The following is a 16,759-nucleotide window of genomic DNA, read 5'->3' on the forward strand; positions in this document are numbered from 1 at the left end:
AGTCTCTTCAACAAATGGTGTTGGGAAAACTGGACAGCCACATGTAGAAGAATGAAACTGGACCGATTCCTTACACCACACACAAAATTAGACTCAAAATGGATGAAAGACCTCAATGTGAGACAGGAATCCATCAAAATCCTTGAGGAGAACACAGGCAGCAACCTCTTTGACCTCAGCCACAGCTACTTTTCCTAGAAACATTGCCAAAGGCAAGGGAAGCAATTGCCAAAGGCAAGGAAGTAAGGGAAGCAAGGGAAGCAAGTAGTTCATTTTTGAACTACTGGAATTCATCAAGATCAAAAACTTTTGCACAGCAAAGGAAACAGTCAACAAAATCATAAGACAACCAACAGAATGGCAGAAGATATTCTCAAATGATGTATCAGATAAAGGTCTAGTATTCAAAATCTATAAAGAACTTCTCAACCTCAACACCCAAAGAACAAATAATCCAATCAAGAAATGGGCAGAAGATATGAACAGACATTTCTACAAAGACGACATCCAAATGGCCAAAAGACACATGAGAAGGTGCTCAACATCACTAGGCATCAGGGATATACAAATTAAAACCACAGTGAGATACCACCTCACACCAGTCCGAATGGCTAAAATTAAGTCAGGAAAGGAAAGATGTGGTGAGGAGGTGGGGAAAGAGGAATCTTCATACAATGTTGGTGGGAATGCAAGCTCGTGCAGCCACTCTGGAAACAGTATGGAGGTTCCCCAAAAAGTTGAAAATAGAGCTACCCTATGACCCTGCTATCACAGTCCTGGGTGTTTACCCTAAAGATACAAACATAGTGATCTGAAGGGGCACATGCACCCCAATATTTATAGCAGCCATGTCCACAATTAGCCAAACTATGGAAAAGAACCTAGAATGGATAAAGAAGATGTGGTATAGATCGATATATAATGGAATACTACGCAGCCATTAAAAAGAAAGAAATCTTGCCATTTGCAACAATGTGAATGGAAATAGAGGATAATAGGTAAGTGAAGTAAGTCTACTGGAGAAACACAATTATCATATGCTCTCTCTGATACGAGGAATTTGAGAGGCAGGGCAGGGATCGTCGGGGGTAGGGAGGGAAGGAATGAAACAAGATGGGATGGAGAGGGAGATAAACCATAAGAGACTCTTAATCTCATGAAACAAACTGAGGGTGGTGGATGGTGGGGTGGTAGGGATAGGATGGCTGGGTTATGAACATGGGGTGGTATGTGCTATGGTGAGTGTTGTGAAATGTGTCAGTCTGATCTGATGATTCACAGACCTGTACCCATGGGGCAAATAATACATTCTATGTTAATTAAAAAAAACAAAAAGAGTGACATGCAATATATAATTAGGTATAATGCTTGGCACTTGGTAGGCAAATGATCACCTTGATCATTTTTAAATTGTATGTTTCCTGACATTTATGACCATTCTCTTTTTACTGTATCAAACTGGGGTTCAGAAAATTTATGTGACTTTAGACCAAATTTATGTGTTCGGAAATTTTTGTGACTTCAAGGAAATAAAATATTGTAATGCAAGAAAAGCTTTCAAGTTAGAGAATAATTGAAGTCAAATTTACCTACAAGGTAAGGAAAGATAATTTAAAGCAGAAAATGAGGGGTGCCTGGGTGGCTCAGTCAGTTAAGTGTCTACTTGCAGCTCAGGTCATGATCTCAAGGTCCTGGGATGGACCCCTGTGCTGGGCTCCTTGCTGAGTGGACAGTCTGCTTTTCTCCCTCCCTTTTTCCCTCCTCCCCACTCGTGTTCTCTCTCTCTCAAATAAATAAAATATTTTTAAAAAATCAGAAAAAGAAGGTTTTGAAGATAAATGGTAGCAGAATAGGACAACATGATTCACTGGAAAAAGTGAAGGTCATTAAAGGCAGAAGACAAATAATGAAAGTAAGGAAAAATATATTCACTGATGAAAGCAGAAATTAGGAAGAGTAAGAAATAAGGTCATTTAAGTAAACAGAGGTAGAAGGTAAATAAGTCAGTTTGGATTATTGTAAAGCATATAATCAGTTGGGCAACCTGTAAATGTTATAAAGAGTCTGGATAGATTTTGTACTAATTAGAAGTAGTAATGCTTTATAAAATGAATCCAGTACAGAGCTCTGCTTGCTGAACAACTGAATAAATAAAACAATGGCTGAGAAACCTGAAAAAGGAACAAGCATAGCTTAGCAATAGCTGAAGTCTGGGATCGCATGGATATGTAATTCTGATGTTCTTTCCCAGGTGGGGAGGATATGAAAGGCTACCAGCGATATAGAGAAAAATTAAACTAGGAAGCATTGAAGAGCCCATAGGATGCACAGTGAAGTTCAAGTGTCCTCAGAAAAAAAGTGGCCACCAGAGTGTAAGCAGGAGTGGTCTAGCTGCTGAAAAGCAAAGGACTGTACAACAGAGGACCATTGTTTATTTTTCTAATAATAATTTCTGCAGAATGACTAAAATAAAAATAGGTTTTACATGGTTTTAAGCAACAGTTGGTAGGTAAAAAATAAGAAAGCAACAAAGAATTTGTAATGAATAGGTATGAAGCTAGATGAAAGGTCAAATAAGGTCATTTTTTGCAATGGGTAAGCTTTAAAGGCAATGCAGACTTTAATATAGCAACAATGAAAGTTACTGAATGTTATCTATCATACTCCAGAGATTGTTAAGTTAGCTCCTTTGCCTCACCACCAGCCCAGGCTGATTCTCATGTTTTTGGCATACAGTATTTTCAAAATAAGAAGATTTCACATATACTTTTAGACTTCTACCTTTTCTTTAAAAATCAAGGCTCTGACACCCTATGTCCACACTCCTACATGGCAACAATCTGTGGAAGCTAACTAGGAATGTGCACTCAAGATCACCACACCCCCACCACTCATCAAGTCACACCAAATTTAGTCACGTAGAGGCCCATGAGCTTTGAAGATGCATCTACTGCTTTATAAGGGATCTGGCTGACATCATCTCTATGATGTGAAAATCCTGTGATGTAGTCAGGGATGACCATATTTTTAATACTCTATTTTCAAAGTAGACTCAAGAGAGAATTCCCCCAAGTTAAAATTCTAGTAAGTTGTAGAATTGAGATTCTAATCCAGTCTTATGATTCTGAAGATAATTTCCCCTTTTGATGACCCTATGTCTCAACATGATGGGAAGGTGCATAACTTGAAGTGAAGTCAGTCACAATTTGATTAAAAACAACAACAAAATCACTTAAAGTCCCTTGTGATAAAATCTAAATCTCTTTAGAATCTAAAACCAGAATTTATGGGTTAGACATATACCCATATACACAAAGACTGTATCTGTGCCTACATCTATTTCCATACCTATATATACTCATATGTATAAAAAAATTTTAGTTTTAAAAGTGGAAAAGATATACTTTCGTTTTATGAAAACATATTATGTTACTAATATTACCCTGCAAGTGGAAACAAAATTTAAAAATCTCAACTTTACAAAAATGTGAGGAATCATAAAAACTCACCCAATAAATTAATGCCATCATTTACAATGAGCTGTCCATGACGCAAGTAGTTCAAAATGGGTTCAAAGTACTCAGGACTTCGGTCAATTAAGAAAGCTCCTCTATGATCTTGCTTATTTCCCCAGACACCTGTGTCACCATTATAGTGAAGAGAACCCCCCCCCCCCATGAACAATAACGAAAGTTAGAAATTTAGGAAGAAAAACTGTATAATATACTAGTAAGTTTTCACTCGTGTAAAAATTATTGGTATCATTAAAAAGTATAGAAGGACAAGAGTTAATCCAATACAGCTATAAAGAGATCTCACAAAATGTGAAAACAATGTGTTGCACTCACCTTTGTCCTTAAACATGTGGGCCAGCATACTGTCAGGTTCTTTATTCACTAAAGTGCTCCTAAGAATTCAGGGAAAAAAATTGATTTCTCCATTTGTCTTTATAAACAAACATATAAGTCAAGAGTATACTTGATCCCAGCTGCTCTCTCAAAAAGATGCATGCTATAACCTGGTAGGAGTAATGCTGGGAAACAAAAATGTGCAGTAAGTTGCCACTTGTCAAAATCCCTTCTAATCTGGCATTTCCTTTGATTCAAATATTGTTTTAGGTTCCTTTAACTTAAACACTAATCTATCCTTCTAGCAAGCTATTATATCACAGTATTCTTGACCTAAACTTGCCTTGTTCTTACCCCTTTAACATAAGCAGTTGTAGTTGCTACAAATTTCAATACTGTTCATTTTTAATTGTTACATGTTCATTACCTGACATCTAAAAAACCTGTTCTAAAACCCTAAAATACTTGATACCTAAAAAGCATGTTCATGCCTTTCGTGCTTTCTTTGGAAGGACCTGTGAATCATTCTTCTACACTTTAAAAACACTTTCTAAAACATGGTTTAAGATCACAAGGTACTACAGTCTAAGGAAATCAGCAAAACTGAAGGAAAGAACAAATACGACAATAGTGTCCTCAAACACACACCTGTGCACACATTCACATGCACCTACCGTGTAGTTGTAAAGTACCGCCCTCCAACATTTAAGGTTAGCCAGTCTGTGTGAGATCCTGACAACCCTTCAGGTAGTTTAGAATCTGTCTGAGGATCTAGAAATGACATGTAGAAAACAATAAAAAAGGTAAGATTGAGTTAATGGGGAAGATGGCAATAAGCTTCAACTTTGACAGTAAAAACATACATAAAAGCTTAACAGAGCTACTAGAGATGCATCGATAGCATTTAAGACAAAACCGATAAGGTAATCCCACAGATACAAGAGCACTATGGAATCAGCATCTTTGAAGGAAGAAGCTGATAGAAACAACAGGTTAGGTGATGAACCTAAGAATTTCAAAGTAATCCATACTCACTTCAAAGCTTGGCAAATCTATTTGAGAATAGCGGACTGAAAGTGGAAGGGGTATGTTCAATCCATGGGTGGGTGAAGCAAGTAGTTTGCAATAAGATCTGAGGAGGCTAGAAATGAACCTCAAAACCCACCAGCCAAAATTCCCTTCTAGGACAAAGCCCAATACACCAAGGATAAGATGCTGGAAAAAGAACCCAAGCTGAACAGAACAAAGACAGAGACAAAAGAGAAGGGAGTCCAAATAAAAGTTAAAAAGGTCTAAAACAGCCAGAATACATCAGAAGGTGACTTACATATTTTTTAATACATCACACAAATAACAGAAAAGTGAACTTCAGAGCCGTGAAATTAGAAAACCTTCCCTAAGTTAGCTCTCCCTTCTCAAGTTAAAGGAAACAATTTCACGTTAAACGGGCAACAGAAAATCTCATACAAAAATTTTCAAAGAGGGGCGCCTGGGTGGCTCAGTGGGTTAAAGCCTCTGCCCTCGGCTCAGGTCATGATCCCAGGGTCCTGGGATCGAGCCCCACATCGGGCTCTCTGCTCAGCAGGGAGCCTGCTTCTCCCTCTCTCTCTGCCTGCCTTTCTGCCTACTTGTGATCTCTCTCTATCAAATAAATAAATAAAATCTTAAAAAAATTTTTTTTCAAAGAATAAGAATTATATCCCTATAGACAATGAAAATGTGCCAGAAAGAAATGCCCCCAAAATAGATAAAAACTATTACCAAATATTCCAAACATGCTAAAAGTAGTAAATAATACAAAATATGAAAAGAACATAACCCAGAATTACAAAATTCACAAATGAGGTGAGAGAACTCAGAGGAGAGAATGAGAACTACGATGAAAACCTAATTCAGGGGGCCTGGGTGGCTCAGTGGGTTAAAGCCTCTGCCTTCGGCTCAGGTCATGATCCCAGGGTCCTGGGATTGAGCCCCGCATCGGGCTCTCTGCTCAGCAGGGAGTCTGCTTCCCTTCCTCTGTCTCTGCCTCCTTGTGATCTCTCTCTGTCAAATAAGTAAATAAAATCTTAAAAAAAAACAACAAACCTAATTCAGAAATGAAACTACACTAGAAGAAACACAGGAGAGAATAAACAGGTAATACCTTAAGGGAAAGAAAAGATGAAAAAGAGGACAACTTTTAAAATAATAAGAAATGAAGGAAGAGATGAAAAGGATTGCAGAGAAGATTTCCGATATAGAAGACAGGTGTAGAATATCCAACATACAAACAATAGGAGTACTGAAAGAAAATTAAAGCAGGGGGACAAAATAAATGCATAATTTAGAGTTCAAGAAAACTTTTCTGAAATTAAAAGAAGATTTGAAAGTATATATTGACAGGGTCCACCACTTATCAGACAGAGAGAATCAGCTCAGAATACTCAGAAAAAGTCTACCAAAATTACTGTTCTTTAAAGAAAGAGAATAATCCTTTGTGACCTAGGAAAAATAATCATTATGAATGATATTTTTTGGACATGAACATTTTATGCCAGAATAAGACAGAGTACAACATATTTAAGATAGCTGAAGAAAGAAAATGTGAACCAAGGATTTTTTTTAACAGCCTAGTTGAGAGATAACTGATATACAATAAAACAAACATCATTAAAGTTTTCAATTTGTTCAGTTTTGACATATGATTTTACATCCAGTCAAACTGATTTTCAAAAATAGAAGCCACAAACTGTTATTAACATGTGAGATGTCAGAGACCATTGTTCCTCTTGGAAGTTCTTTGTAAAGAATCTACTAGAAAATAAGTTTCAGACAACCATTGGAGGCATCAACATAAGGATTGGGGGTGAGCATTAAATACATTTGAAAGAGTAAAGCTAAGTGACAGTTTTAAGAGAGAGTATAGTATATAATGGCTATGTAAGCTGATAATGTAGAAACAATACAATTATTTTTTAAGTAAGGAAAGAAAGCAATGAGCATTTCCAAAAAAATGTTTACCTGTCTTTAGGATTCATATTGGTACTGAAACTATTGGAATTGATACTGACACTTTTATGTGTGTTTTGTGTGGGATGAAATGAGTACTTAAGTGACATAATTCTATCATTTCCCCAAGCCAGAATTATTGATATGGATGAAAGGAGATATAGGTGTAAGACAGAGAAGGTTAAATAAAAATCTTACAATCCTGATTATAAACCAAAGTATGAGTGAGTATGAACCCAGGAGAAATTTTACCTCTCTCTTATAATGCCATATATTATATAAACCTTCTTATCATATATTGCACATAAATTTCATTTCTAGCTAGCTATGTATTTTCAACTCTGTCTACCAAAAAGCCTAGGAAAAATAATGAACCCAGTAGCAATGAGCCTGTCTGGCACCCAGACTGTGTTTTGAAATGACATTTCCTACTAAAAGACATTAAGGTTTCTTGGAAAACATATTGATCTGGGTCTGCAACAGAAGTATAAGATGAATACCTTGTTATTCCAGATAGTAAGGAAGCTATAAAAGACCAATGGGGTTGTAATAAAAGGAGTTGAAGAGGTTTCCTCCAGTCAAATGTAAAACAATGTAAGCATCCATAAACGCAAAGCATGAAAACATACCAAATATTTTTAAATCCAGAAGTTCAAAATGGTAAGACAAAAACATTATTTGATTACTTTTTGTTTGTATGTGTACAATGAACCAATTAAGTGACCACTGCCTGCTAAATATTTTTAAGCTAATGGATAAAAGATGTGGAAAAATTTGTGCTCATTGTCTTAAGATAAAGACAGAGAAGAGAATGTACTTACTTCTAATTTGGCAACTGCCTGTGTGATGATCCTGAGAATTCCCTCCGCTCACCAAGTACAATTACTGTCATGGCTTACACAAATTATTAAATATTCAGGGTCAGATTGTATGGACCTAAATATATCAAATACTCATTAAAGAACAGTGATGTTATTTAAGCCTTAGGCTCTTTTTGAGATGCACAACTGTATAAGCTTTCTTCCAAATCAAAAAGTAGCCTATGTGTCTGTGTATGTGGTTGATATCAAGTCATTTTGACTGATCTGATATGACCACTGTGAATGACTGTCAAATGCTAACTTATGCAAGCTGTGCACACTCAAAATTCTATAACCTAACACTTACAGGAATTGGGACAATTACTCTCAAGGAGAACATATCAGAAAAAAAGTGGTATTTCCACAATCAAAATGACCTTATCATGTCATTTTTGATGAACCTGTGCAATTCTAGTGCATTTTAAAGGCATGTAAAAGATGAGGTATCCATACTAAAATATGATAATATAATTCAAATTAAAACTTTACTTCAACACACACCCAATTTAGAATAAAAAAAGGTATGAAGATCTGAATGCTGTCCTGAGATCCTCTTCAATTAAGCTTAGTCAGTGCATGTAAAAATATTTGCCATTTTTTTCATTTTGGCAGATAAAATTGGCTTGTAAGGAAGTCACTTACCAATAAATGGTTCTCCTTCACACACAAACAAAACATCATCATCCCTGGGAAAATCAAAATTTAAAAGCCACCATCAAAATCCAGAAATCACATTACTTATCAGTTGACTAGAGGACCTATACCTTAGAATTATGCAGAAGACACGTTTTGCTATCAATCTATATTGCAAAGAAACTAAGTTTCCAGTGCTTTGCTTAACTTCTTGACTTAACGGTCTTTGGATTTAAATTCAAATAAGGTCCTGCACATGGAAGAACTTTTAAAATGGTAAAAATAAAACAAAACCCACTATGCAAATCATGTGAATTCACAGCTTTCTTATCAACTGGAGAACATACTCTCATGCTCAAGGGATATGATCAAAGGCACTGCCAACTCTTCTTTTTTTACTTTAATTCTATAACCCTAAATAAATTATTGGGTTTTTCTTCTAAATCATCAGCTGCTCTGTGCTCTGGAAATGAAAATACATTTTTATGTTACATTTAGGAAGAGTAAAATTGCAATCAGAACTCCGCTATAAAAACTCATTAACACCCACCACACACCCAAAAGTAAAATGATTGTATATAATCCAAAATTCTAGATTATCAGTGCATATTCTACTCCCCTACCTCAATATATCTCACCATTAGCGCAAATAAATGATTAGAGATTATACTGTGAGCCACCAGTTCTTAATCAAGTAGATATTTTCTAGTTCAGAAGGCTTCAGTTCTGACCACCTATGTTGTAGAAATTTTTATTTCCTATAAGGCATCATAGGAATACACTGAATGTTTCTTAGAGGCAGCATCTGGGTTAAGGAGAAATTTAGGTTGATGCAAATCATCCAACAATGAGACTCAATTATCTATCAAAACAGAAAGAAGCTGGGAGACAGATGTTGAAAAAACTAAGAAATTCTAATTCATTTGGATTTTAAAGCTATATCTTTTAAGTCTACAATCTCTTCTACTTAATCACTATGCCAATTAACTTTTTAAGACTAGTATGAAGGGGCACCTGGGTGGCTCAGTGGGTTAAAGCCTCTGCCTTTGGCTCAGGTCATGATCTCAGGGGCCTGGGATCGAGCCCCACATCGGGCTCTCTGCTTAGCGGGGAGCCTGCTTCCCTTCCTCTCTCTCTGCCTGCCTCTCTGCTTACTTGTGATCTCTATCTGTCAAATAAGTAAATAAAATCTTTAAAAAAAAAAAAAAAAGACTAGTATAAACATCTGTTTTCTTCTCATTAACAAAAATCAACTACTAAACTGTGTGACCCAGGTAAGACACTGAACTTCTCAGATGTTTAGTTTCCTCATTTATAAAATGAGATTAGGAGCGATTACCCTCCAAAGCAGTATATTATGTTGAAAGGTCATTCCGACCGGAGTTTAAATGAAAACTAAACTTTGAATTAGCTTTGTATTTTTGTATTAGCTAATATAATTCAGCGCATCATTATCTTCATACCATCATTTAAAAAAATCCCATGTCTTGCCAATTAAATGGAAGTGACTTGGGTAGAGTCAGTATTTAGCATTCCCTTCCCATTTTCTTTCTCAAGCCTCTTCTTGCTTCAAAATTCTATGATCCTATGAAGATGGAATGAGGTAAACTAATATTTGTTTTAAGGAGATAGATCTGCCTGGGATATTTAAAAACAAAAACAAAACCTAACAAAAAAAAATTACTATGGTGGTGATCACTGGTGAGTTAACCCTACTTAAAAAGCTCTACTTTATTTAGCAAGTTTTTACCAAAGTAGGTCCTTGTAAGGTTTATGAAATTCAAAGCATTCTTAGGAAATGAACTGAACTGATAAGCAGGAGCATATAAAATTAAAGAGATCAGATTTCTAACATTAAAAAAATGCATGTCTTCAGAGTCAAAAGTTCTAGGCATTGAATTTTGAAACATGCTAAATGGGTATTAGCCAAACCCAGATTATAAGCCGGTGGGAAAAGAAGTAGAAAAGATGTGGTGAGGGGTGCCTGGGTAGCTAAGATGGTTAGGTGTCCCTTTAGCTCAGGTCACGATCTCCAGGTCCTGGGATTGAGCCCCACATCAGGTTCCAGGCTGCCTCAGCAGGGAGCCTGCTTCTCTCTCTCTCTCTCAAATGAATAAATAAAAAACTTTTTATAAAAATGTGGTGAAATTAACAACTGGAAAACACTGGGCAAATTGGTCATTTGCAAACTGATTTTTGATGAACTGGCTTTTTTTGATGAACTTAGTCATTTAGCAAATTGGCCTGATTCGCTGTGAGGACTATTTGTATAACAAGTAGAGAAGGATCAACATTTTGAATTTATCTTACGAAAACACATGTTCAGAGGCAATCAAGTCATGAGTTAATGTATGTACATCAATTCTATAATACCAAAATAAATTTTGACACCCCTCCTGAACTGCACGTCCTATTAGATCCACCTCTAATAACAGAAAGAAAAAAATTCCATGTATGAAATATGCAGAAAGACTATCAGAATATTGTTGGAATGTACTGAGGATCTTCTACCATATAGTAGAAGTCTAAATTACTTAAATTCTAAAGAGCAAATTTTAGGCAATCATTTGCCAAAATTCTGTATTCTTACTAGTAATTAAACTACCGCCTAAGGGAAACAGCAGAGCACCAAGATGCTGAGGGAACACTGTAGACAGCTTATAAGAAGGTGAAGGTTACCTGATCAAAGCAATATCATCGATCAGTCCACCTTTCCCATTATACACACTGGTGGCTTTTATGCCGAGTTTACTGCTGGCCACAGAAAGCAAATCAGATAAAGTTCCATACACAGCGACCACCTGTGAACACACCAGATTAATTTGGACAACTTATATAATGAATTTCATTATTTACAAATTATAAACCACCATACTATAAACAGGACTAAAAACAAGACTATCAAATAAAAGGAGATTTTGAGAAGTTCTTACATCTAATATTGCTGAAATCCAAAATTAGAGTGTAAGAAATCATCTCTGCATGAAAATAATCTACTATCTTATGTTAAATAACGCTCTAGTTCTGAAGACAGACCCACACCTGCATGTAGATTCTGATATCCTCTAGCTGTCGACACGAGACAAATTAACTTCTTCATGCTTCTGCTGCTTTAACCAAAAATGAATAAAAGTCACACCGACATCAGATCATGAGGATGAAATGAGTTACTGCATGGTATGAGCTTAGCAAAGTGCCTGAGACCTATTAAGTCTCTATAATATTGCTTTTATGTTATTCCTTTGTTATAGGAATGGTTTATTTTAAAAATAGGAATGATTTACTGTTTATGATAACATTTACTACATCAACCACCATGTGAAAAGCAACAACTTCCCACTTCATTTATTTAATTCTTCGGTAACTACTGATATTGTAAAAGCCAGATTTTAGCTAACATTCTAAATACAGCCAACAGCTGGGATACAGTGAATTGTTCTCTCCTGCTTTACATCAGGCACAGTCTGATAGATGCAGGAGCAATGCAAATGCATGGGTGGGGGGGCTGAGAATCTCTACATGTAGTTAAGTTGTTTTTTGCTCCAGTATAATTTTAACTATGGGCTCCCAGTGGCTGAATTGTATAGCATTACCATTATCAGTTAGGATCACTGAAAATTAAGAATAAAACATAGATGAGAGGCTGAACATGAAGAATGAACAGTCAATCAACTTCCCATGGGATACTGGATCAAAGTGCCATATGAAATAAGAAACAAGGCCGATCCCTTTGTTTACCAGTGACTGGAGTTTAGTAGACCTTGAATTTTCAGTTAAATAAATGAAATGAATAGCAGGGTATAGAGGGAATTGTTTGCCAATAAGGAAGTGTGCAATCTTCATGGCAGAGTACTCAGATTCCCAACTGTCTTCTCTTGGATAATAAAGATGAAAGGACAGATAACTACAGCAAGCTGGGGAATTCTAGGGAAGGGTCGTAGGCAAGCACAATTTTAATGGGATGTAGGTGGATTAAAAGTCATACACAATCCAAGTGTCCTTAACAGATGAACAGATAAACAAAATGTGGTAAATGCACACAATGGAATATTATTCAGCTATTAAAAGGAATGAAATTCTGATACATGCTACAACACAGATGAATCCTGAAGCCATATGCTAACTAAGCAAGACGCATAAAAGGGCAAATATTATGTAATCCCACTTATATGACATAGGCAAATTCATAGAGGCAGAAAGTAGAATAAAGATTACCAGGGGGGAGGATGAATTGGAAAGTCATTGTTTATATGTAGTTTCTACTAGGTATGATAAAAAAGTTTTAGAAGTAGGGGTGAGGTTACACTGTGAATGTACTTAATGCCAATGAATTGTATGCTTAAAAATGGCTAAAATGGTAACTTTTATGTTATGTATATCTTGCCATGGTTAAAAAAAAAATAATGGAAAGCACTTAGCAGTGTCTCAACACAGCAGACATGCCATACATAACTGAAACCTGAATAAAATATGTCTCCTTTATTTCCTATCATTTTTTCACCTCTGTAATAGAGCCTGGAATTCTGTTACTGCAGATACATGTTCCTGGGAGAAAAGGAAGAGAAAAAACATAAGGCATTATGTGCAGCAAACCCATCTGGGCAGAGAAAGGGTGTGAAGAGAAAACAGAAAATCAAAATCATAGAAACACAAGAGACTGACCAAAGCGAATGTAAATCGACTTTTACAGTCTGGAAACTGCCAGGGGAGAGTAAGAAAATCCTATAAATTTCAGCATTCTTGTCATAGTTGCCATTATGTAAGAAGTTTCTAATTGACCTTTGCTTCTTATATATCTTTACATGGCTTTAGTTGGCCTGACATTATCCTCTCCTTGCTAGAACATCAACTTTCTCCCCCAACATTTCTTTTCACTCCTCTCCCTCAACCAGCCATATCACAAAATGGATGAAAATTTAATGTATCGATGTTATGCAACTGACATGTTCCTCTAAATGAAATAATCAAAAGGCCAGCAATTAGAGAAAGTAGTAGTGAAATTATTGCAAGAAATCTCACAGTTCTGTAGATTTGAAAACTGCCTTCAAGTTGGGCTCCACTCTTATTTTTCATTTGGAGGGCATTTTTGGCATTTGTTTTTTAATCAGATCACTTTAGCTTTACTTTCTTGAGCATACTAACAAATAAGATGGAATTATATAGTAAACATAATATTCAAAATCTGTCTTTCATATGAACCAATCAGAATATCTAATTTAAAAATAGATATATACCAACATAAAAATGTGATAGGCTTGGAAAACATTTTAAGTTGATAAGAAAGTCTCTAATAGACTGGCTCATGTACCTTTCTTTATGCAACAGCTTTGTTGGGGAGAAAGCAGCAATGAAAATCCTGTATATCATAGATATGAGCTTTGTTATATACTAAGCTTATTTTAGTCCTCAGAGAGGCCAAGCATCTGTAAAATGATCATGCTAAGAATGGTTATTTGCTTTCTGTGTGGTATGCTCCCCAGGGTGGACCTGGAGTTCTCAAGTTACCGGGATTATCCACTTTAATAAATAAGGCACTATACTTAGAATGGAAACATTCTATGGAGTAAATTGAGAAGTGCTTCTAGTTAAGTTAATGGTCACCATATTATGCTACTATTTAACTTAATCCTTTCTAAATTTCAGACCCCAAGACAAGTGAAAGCCATCTACCAACTGGGAAAGCCAATGTTATACTGTGTCTAGGAGGGCATATCAGTTTAGTGAGTTTTAATTTGCCTTTAAACACCATTTTCAAATTGTAACCTATGTTATTCAAATTTAAAAATTACATAAAATGTACATAAAGCATTTTTTCTTGATGCCCATATTATCTATTAACTAATATACTATCAAAAAATACTTATTCAATTTATGCAGGCTGATTTATTTAACCAAACCATCAATCACAATTACTAAACACAGAACTCAATTTACTCTACCTACACTTTTAATTAATACACTTAAAATGGGGGGGGGGCTGGTTTTTATTTAAATTTCAGTTAGTTAACAGTTTAACATTAGTTTTAGGTGTTCAATATAGTGATTCAATACTTGCATACAACACCTGGTGCTCATCGTAAGTGCACTCCTTCATCCCCATTCCCTATTTCACCCACCCACCCCCAACCTGCCTCCCCTCTGGTAACCATCAGTTTGTTCTCTATAGTTAAGTTTGTTTCTTGGTTTGCTTCTCTTTTTCCCCTTTCCTCTTTGTCTTGTTTCTTAAATTCCACATATTTTAAAATTATTTTGTTCCTAAAAAAGAGAACATAACCTTAGGTCAAGAAGGCAAATATTAAAATATTAAATATTAAAAAGTCTTGAGACTATCAGACATTGAGGAGGATGTGGATCAGTGGGAAGGTTTATGCAATGCTGGTGGGATATAAAATTACTGCAATAACTCTGAAAAACAATTTGGCATTTTAAAAAATTAAACATTCATATACCTAACACCCAATACAGTTGACTCTTGAACAATGCAGGGTTTGGGGGCACCAACTCCCCCTCTCCTGTGTAGTTAAAAATCCACATATAACTTCTGACTCTTCAAACACTTTACTAACAGCCGACTATTGATCAGAAGTCATAGCAATAACAGTCAATTAATACATACTGTTTAAGTTATGTTACTCTGTTTTTATAACAAAGTGTGCTAGAGAAAATATAATTCATAGTACTATACGGTATTTATAAAAAAAAAAATCTACACATAAGTGGACCTGTGTAGTTCAAATCCATATTGTTCAAGGGTCAACTGCTAGTACAACTTATATTCACAGAGCACTGGTTCTCAAAAATGTGGTCCCTAGGGGTGCCTGGGTGGCTCAGTAGGCTAAGCAGCTGCCATCACCTTGGGTCATGGTCCTGGAGTACTGGGATCTAGGATAGAGCCCCAAATCGAGCAGGGGGAGGAAAGTGGAGCCAGATTCTTCCTCTGCCCTTCCCCCTGCTCATGTTTTCTCTCTTTCTCTCAAATAAATAAAATCTTTAAAAAAAAAAAAAAAAGTGTGGTCCCCATATTGGCAGCATTAGGCTCACCTTGGAAATATGTTAGAAATTCAAATTCCTAGCCCCATCCTAGCTCTACTGAATCTGAAGCACTGAGGATGGAGCCCAGCAATGTGTTTTCTCCATTCCTCCAACGGATCCCAATGCATGCTAAAGTTTGCAATCCACTGCCCTAGAAAAATGCTTGCATGTGTGCAACAGGATACCTACACAGGAATATTCATGGCAACACTGTTAATTTAATAGCAAAATATAAAGAAATGAACAACCCAAAATGTCCACTGACAGGAGGATGGATAAAATGCGATAGTGCTTGTACACAATGGACTATTATAAAGCAGCAAAAATAACTAAACTATGTGTAACATTATGGAAGTAATCTTAGAAATACTATATTGAATGAAAAATCTAAGTCCAAAGATATTACATATGACATCCATTTAGGATATGTCCCAAAGATGACAAATATACAGTTCAGTTATATATATTTATACAAATCAGTTAGATCTATTAAAGATGTATATAACAAATTTAAAAAATATATATATAACTAACTATATATAACTGAACTATTAAAGACACAAAGCAAAGAAAAATACAGCATTCATGAAATTAGCTGACTTCACAGTTAAGCAGGGGGATAGGAAAGTGAATAAGCACATTAAGTTTTGGTAATATATTTTTTCTTATGTTGTGTGGCAGGTTTACTGATATTTGGTATATTATTTTCCTCTTAAGTATTATGCATATTAATATTCTTTATATGTATCAAATGTATTTTTTAAATGTTTTAAAGTTGAAGAGCAAAGTTCTTATTAATGTTTAGATTTCAATAGGCAAAGGTCACATAGACTTCATCTTTCTTCAACTTAATATAATGGATTCAAATCTGGATACTTTACATCAACAACATTTCTGACCTAATATCAAAGCCAGAAGAAAACAATAATGTCCTGGATAAAGAGTGTAAACATCAGTATAGAAGATCTATCTCACATCCCATTATGTCTGCAGTGAGCTGGCATGGTTCCTTGTACAAGATGGTACTCAGTAAGTTCTGGCTAAAAAATAAAGTATAAAAAGGTCTGTGACTTGCATAGCCTATTACTGAATATTCTGAAGTTAAAGCAACTCCTGTTCAAAACATACAGAAATTTTGAGCTGACATTAGTTACTAAGAAGCCACTTACAACATTCAGATGTCTGAGTCATTTCAAATTCCTTAATGCTATTTACAGAGAATATTAAAAAGAGAAAAATGGGAATTCTGAGGCATACGGAGAAAGGATGAGAGGATACACTGATCCTTTTGGAGCAACTAAAAAAACAAATTTGAAGATGACAATTTTTTAGAATTATGGCCTTCAAACATTTTTGATTATGTACCCCATCAGTAAAACATTTTTGGGCACGTGCTCA

At 35.6% G+C, this 16,759-nt stretch overlaps 1 protein-coding gene across 5 annotated transcripts in view; it reads right to left on the reverse strand.

Annotated features, from left to right (window-relative positions):
• KCTD9 (potassium channel tetramerization domain containing 9) overlaps window positions 1–16,759 on the reverse strand; it is a 45,080-nt gene that overhangs the window by 24,674 nt on the left and 3,647 nt on the right. For 2 of the 5 annotated variants that reach the window (XM_080797272.1, XM_080797275.1), the window contains exons 2-6: window positions 11,009–11,130; window positions 8,339–8,382; window positions 4,523–4,619; window positions 3,849–3,907; window positions 3,510–3,638 (exon numbers count right to left, since the gene is read on the reverse strand). In XM_080797272.1, coding sequence (XP_080653398.1) covers window positions 3,510–3,638; window positions 3,849–3,907; window positions 4,523–4,619; window positions 8,339–8,382; window positions 11,009–11,130 — 451 coding nt within the window. Of the gene's footprint in view, window positions 1–3,509; window positions 3,639–3,848; window positions 4,034–4,522; window positions 4,620–8,338; window positions 8,383–11,008; window positions 11,131–16,759 lie in introns of all 5 variants that reach the window. The other 3 variants (XM_080797276.1, XM_080797274.1, XM_080797273.1) reach the window with 2 other exon arrangements.

The sequence above is a fragment of the Martes martes genome (genome assembly GCF_963455335.1).
Source record: "Martes martes genome assembly, chromosome: 2".
Lineage (NCBI taxonomy): Eukaryota > Metazoa > Chordata > Mammalia > Carnivora > Mustelidae > Martes > Martes martes.